This window comes from Limulus polyphemus, unplaced genomic scaffold (assembly GCF_000517525.1).
Source record: "Limulus polyphemus unplaced genomic scaffold, Limulus_polyphemus-2.1.2 Scaffold7100, whole genome shotgun sequence".
Classification (NCBI taxonomy): Eukaryota; Metazoa; Arthropoda; class Merostomata; order Xiphosura; family Limulidae; genus Limulus; species Limulus polyphemus.
In genome coordinates this window covers 1-5,765 of record NW_013672710.1, presented here as the reverse complement: position 1 = coordinate 5,765, position 5,765 = coordinate 1, and the positions used below count along the sequence as shown (strand labels likewise).

The following is a 5,765-nucleotide window of genomic DNA, read 5'->3' as shown; positions in this document are numbered from 1 at the left end:
GTACTCATTTTTACGATAAAATGTCTTTATTAGCTTAACAATGGGTCTTACGATAAACTTTCCAAGTACAAATTCTATGAAATTACAGTTAAGAGAATCAAAATAAAGGGATTAATTTACAATCTTATTTTACATTTATTAAGTGAGTAGGTTCAATATGTCGGTAACTATTTCATGAAGACGCTAATGTCAGACATCTACTTTTAATAATTACCGTAAATATGACTCAAAAAGGCTCAAGGAAATATTAACGTTTTTTTTTGTATTATAATGAGCTCATTGTCCGCGAGATGACGCTGCAGAATTTTCGAGATTGAGCGTTATCTTGTGCTGAGCCAATGGGATATTCAAGCGGTCATTTAAAATAAGTTGACGCATTTCGGTGTTAGGCTAACGTTGAAAGTAAAACTAAATTTGACATTACCCATGGAAGTTAGACCTGCATGTCAAGAACATTTTGAAGAAATAAGGTGATAAAAATAAAATCTCGTTATTTATAAACTTCTTTTATGAAATTTTGATGTTACGCAGTTTTCCAAAACTTTTGTTCGTTGTTGTAAAACGTTTAGATTTACCGTAGACTGCATTACAAAGTATGAGTGACTGCTGACACAGTGACACTGAGAGCGATGTAACGCACTAACGGGCACTTATTTAAAATTAATTTGAAAATTTAAATCTCAGAATTAAGCCGTTACAGTTATATTTACAGTTTAATGAATTAATTGCATTAAAAGTTTGGTTTATGCTTTGAGTTTTAGTTTCAATTTTAAAAATTGTGACGTTGACAGGTCAGCTGAGTGATAGTGATATTTATAATAATAATTAATAATAAATATACTAAAGTCTCGAGGGTTGAGACCTTCAGATTATAACTTGTTTGTTTTTCACTAACTCAAACCGGAATTGACATATGTAAAATTCCGGCCTGAGTTAGTGAAAAGCAAACAAACAATCTAACACACCCAGTGTTTTTTTTTTCCTTTAATTTTAGTATTTTGGTGGAGGACACCTTGTCAGTGTACTAGTACTGCTGGTAAACCTAGATGTAGAAATCAATATCATTGCTTGTAATGTATAATCTATAAAGATATAGTGAGAGTGACTTTTCTATTATTTAGTGTTACAAGTGTTAATTAGAATGTATTGTTTTAGTAACTACAATAATTGGGACTACTTATGGTAGGTTAAGTAATAAAGGTATGTAAGTACAAGAGGTAAAACTGTAAAAGGTTAGTGAGTATGAAAAGAAAAAAAAGGATTACTTTTTATAAGAGTGTAAAGTAGAGGATTAGATAAAGAATTTGGTGCACTGTATTGGTTATAGAAATGATTAAAGAAATGTACAGAACACTGTAAATATATAAGTTAATGTTTTTAAAACGTAGACTGTGATAGTCTACGTTAGTTAAGCTCTGTGTTCTTCAGATTGGGCATATTGATTTTTATATAAATTTTACTGTATATTTTAATTGGGATTTAACTAAAATTTATTATGCATTATTTCAAAGAAGGGATTTTTTTTTATAAGTAGGGTTTCAATCCAGGGTAATAAGTTTATTGGTTTGTTGATGTTATTGTTTTTCACAAACTTTTAATAATTTTTTTGTGGAAACTGACGTATCTGAAACAGAACAAACAAGACAAGAGTTTTTGTTATTTATTAAGCCATTAATCAAAGACCCTATATGGTGTTCGAGAACACACAGGTGTATAATGGATATGAATATATTAGTGGTTGCATGAGGACACTAATCACAAAATACAAAATGAATGGAGATATCTTGACACAAAATGGCTGGTTGGGGATTCTATAGGTTTTACAACACAATGGAATCGATAGAATACATCATATCAGATGTTCCATCATAAAACAAATTTGAGGAAATAAAATAATGTTATTTACTTCTCACCATAGCACCAGGGACATTGCCGAGCATGAATGTATCGGCATCTTTGTCCTCGTCATTTACACGATACATGGAGCACCTGTTCGTTATTGAAGTCTATCTTGGAGCTCAACCCAGAATTTGATTTTTCTACAGTTAAAAATTCTTAGAAATACTATTATGCTCATTTTCAAACAAACTATCCTATATTTTGATCAGAGTGCCTGATAGGGATGAGTGTAATTGTGTTATCTTTGTTGTAAATCTTTCACACACACATACACATGTATGTGGAAGCTCATTAAATAACTTTCTAATTGATTTATCTGGACTGATAGTTGTTATGTAATGTGAGCATATGTTTCTTTAGCCAACATTACTATCAAAGCACCAGTGATTATTATACAAAGTTTTAAGAATCATATTCAACTACTGAGTTGATAGTTTAAAAGTCTACCTGTAAAGGTAATTGTTTTAGTTGAATTTTTAGAAACATGCTCAAAACTTCATACTGTAATTAGAAACTTACTAATAATTAGGCTACTAACTAAGACTGTGATTATACTACAGGACTTTCGTTGTAAAGCCCTATTAAGAATAGATAAATCATATTTCCAAAGTTCATATTCAAAATGTTCACTGATTTTGTTTCTTTATTTCAGGCCATCGTACAATTATCAAACGTAAATTGAAGTAATATTTCTTTCCACTTTGGCTTTGTGTGATCATTTCAAGATGAGTGATTGTATTCACGTGGCGATCAGAGTACGTCCTCTCATACAACGGTAAAGTTTTCATTTTTATAGAGTGGTAAATTAACATGCTTGCCTTCACATTTATTATTGCAGTTTTGATTATTGATTATAATTTGCTTCTAATAATGGCTGTCATTGTACTATTCTATTCTCTCTCTCTCATTATTCCTTCATCTGGTTTCATGACTTCAAATGTTACTCTTCAGAATATAGTTTTACTGAGAATCTATAACAAATACTGTTTTTTTACAAAACCTACTTAATCTAAATTAAGTACCTATTGTTACGTCTCTGGTTGTTAGGTAATTTTCCGTAAAAATTGTTTTTGAAGAAACTTTAGCGATACAAGTCCTTACTTAAATAAAACTGGTTTATTCTTTGTGAATACAACTTTGCAATGCACTTAATTTCCACAGTAGCGCTATAACAAACGCTATAATTCACAACGAACGTCTCACGTGCTCAACTCAACTGTCCGTATCTATCTCTGTCTGCAGTTCAATTACACATTGTTGCCGTCACTTACAAGAATACTGCATATCTAGTAACCTCTCGAGGCTTCAGGGAGGGATGTGAACATTCGAGAATATGACGTGTTACTAGCACCACGTGACCCCCACTGTCGTAACAGTATGTTTTCCAAATGTACAAACATATAGTACAGTCCATGTAAAAATTACGTACAATAAAAATGCTCAAAATAAATAAAATTAGTCAATATACTTTCCTTTTTAAATTGAAATCTTATTCTAATTATACTTTCTCTTATTATTATAGAAATGGAATTTATTTATTCTACTTTTCTTACTTGCTTTTTTGTCTTTCCTGTAATGAAGCTATCTCGAATGGAGAAAAACAACCGAGAACAAGATTAGAAATGGAAAAGTTATAATGACAGAATTGCTATCTGCTGTCTGTGTGTCCATCTTTCAACCAGACTAGTTGTTCATCCTCTGTTTGATAACTTGACAGCCCCCTTGTACCTCCTGTACTATTTTATTTATCTCTACCATATTTCTGAAGCACCCTGGGGTGTGTTATAAGGGTTTGACATTCAGAACTAGTCCCGTATGTCATACCTGAGATCCCCTACGTTTATCTATTATTTATAAAATGTAACAGAAATTTGTTTAAGAATTTACTTGAACATTTTTTTATTGTTTATTTCTGTTTGTTCACAGAGAGAACCGAGAAAATTCAAACATTCAGTGGGATGTAAAGAATAAAAATGCCATATTCCAAATAGATAAAGATGGAAACTGTGTACAGAATGTACACTATGTATTCGGTAAGGCAAAGTTAATACATTTTTTACTAGTTTGAAGGCTTCCCTCCTGATTTCATTTCTAGTTTTTTTTTCATCATTGTTGAAGCACAGAAGAGCTTAAGTTTAGGTGGCAGTTTGAAATTTTGTAGCTAGTTATTGAAGTTAATTGTAAAATGTACTTATTTTTTGTTATTTCTAGAGACTAAGTCTCAGTCCCTTAGGTTACATCAGAGTAGGTAACTTTAAAGAATAATGTACATGTGAAAATTAGGTACAAGAAGTTATTAGTTTAAGGATGTAGATTTGAAAGTTAATACCCCGAGGAAGTGGGAATGAGTTAAATGAAAAGTTTATTTACGACTTCCAATTTTGGAAATATATATGAACAATTTATTAAGTTTAAAAATTATACAGATATATATATTTTAATTTATCCTTTACACTGTTAATATTCTGTTCTTAAAAGTATAACTCTTTTTCACTGCACGTTCATGAAACAGATTTTGACAACTTTTCAGCTCTTTAATGGTGGTGGGTGATGTTGAGTAGATACTTTCCCTCCCGTCTATCACTTAGGGATGCAAATAGATCTACAATAGCTTTGTGTGAAATTCAACAAACATCACACCATCTTTTAGCACAAGGTTGATCTTGTTACAACTTTCCTGAACATCTTACAGTCTGTATTAACGTTACAACTTTCCTGAACATCTTACTGTCTGTATTAATGTTACAACTTTCCTGAACATCTTACAGTCTGTATTAACGTTACAACTTTACTGAACATCTTACAGTCTGTATTAACGTTACAACTTTACTGAACATCTTACAGTCTGTATTAACGTTACAACTTTACTGAACATCTTACAGTCTGTATTAATGTTACAACTTTACTGAACATCTTACAGTTTGTATTAATGTTACAACTTTACTGAACATCTTACAGTTTGTATTAACGTTACAACTTTCCTGAACATCTTACAGTTTGTATTAATGTTACAACTTTACTGAACATCTTACAGTCTGTATTAATGTTACAACTTTCTTGAACATCTTACAGTTTGTATTAACGTTACAACTTTACTGAACATCTTACAATTTGTATTAATATGTTTGAGCGTGGCTTACAAAAACACCATTTATTTTAATTATCTCGCAGGATAGATCCATCAGTCTTGCACTAAAAGGAAAATCTAATGATCGTACTTATAAACAAACAAACAACACATTTGTGAAATATCACATTAAAGTGTCTTTGCAATTAAAGAGAAATGTAGTTTTCACAGATGGAGAGCTGGAAAACCATGGTTTAATAGAGTATTAAGAAAGAAAAGACAGCGTTAAAATGGATTTTACAAATAGAAGTTTTTAATAAAAATATGTTCACCCTAAATATTACTTTAAATGTTTTTGTGTTAATGAAATATAATATTTTGTGAAAGAAACCTTGTATAGATTGTGGGTGTAAAACTCGAGCTTTAATTTCGACTTTAGCATGTCCAAACATTTATCATTCAAAATATTACTTTTTATAGGTTTTTTTTTTTTACTTTGACTTCCGTATAAAAACATTTATTTTGAAATTAAACCGTGTCACAGCGTACATAAGATATGTCTTATTTTAAATTAGCCATTCATGGTTTTCATATGTATTATTGAAAAACTTGTTGTTTCCAGATCGGGTTTTTCATATGAATGAAACCAACATGGATATATTTCAGGAAATCTGTTCTCCAATTATAGAGTCTGTCATGCAAGGATTTAATGGTGAGTGTAGCCTGTAAGCTGTCAGATTGTGGCAAAGAAATCTGTTTTTCAGTTATAGTGTGTTGTGTCAGGATTTAATGATGAGTA

At 30.8% G+C, this 5,765-nt stretch overlaps 1 protein-coding gene across 1 annotated transcript; it reads left to right on the top strand.

Moving 5' to 3' along the window:
• Positions 1-2,591: 2,591 nt before the first annotated feature.
• Positions 2,592-5,678, top strand: LOC111089704 (centromere-associated protein E-like; the record flags this gene model as incomplete). Its single annotated transcript, XM_022402653.1, has 3 exons — positions 2,592-2,674; positions 3,826-3,932; positions 5,589-5,678. Coding segments are annotated over exons 1-3 (247 nt in total), but the record flags the coding sequence as incomplete, so codon positions are not given.
• Positions 5,679-5,765: the final 87 nt, after the last annotated feature.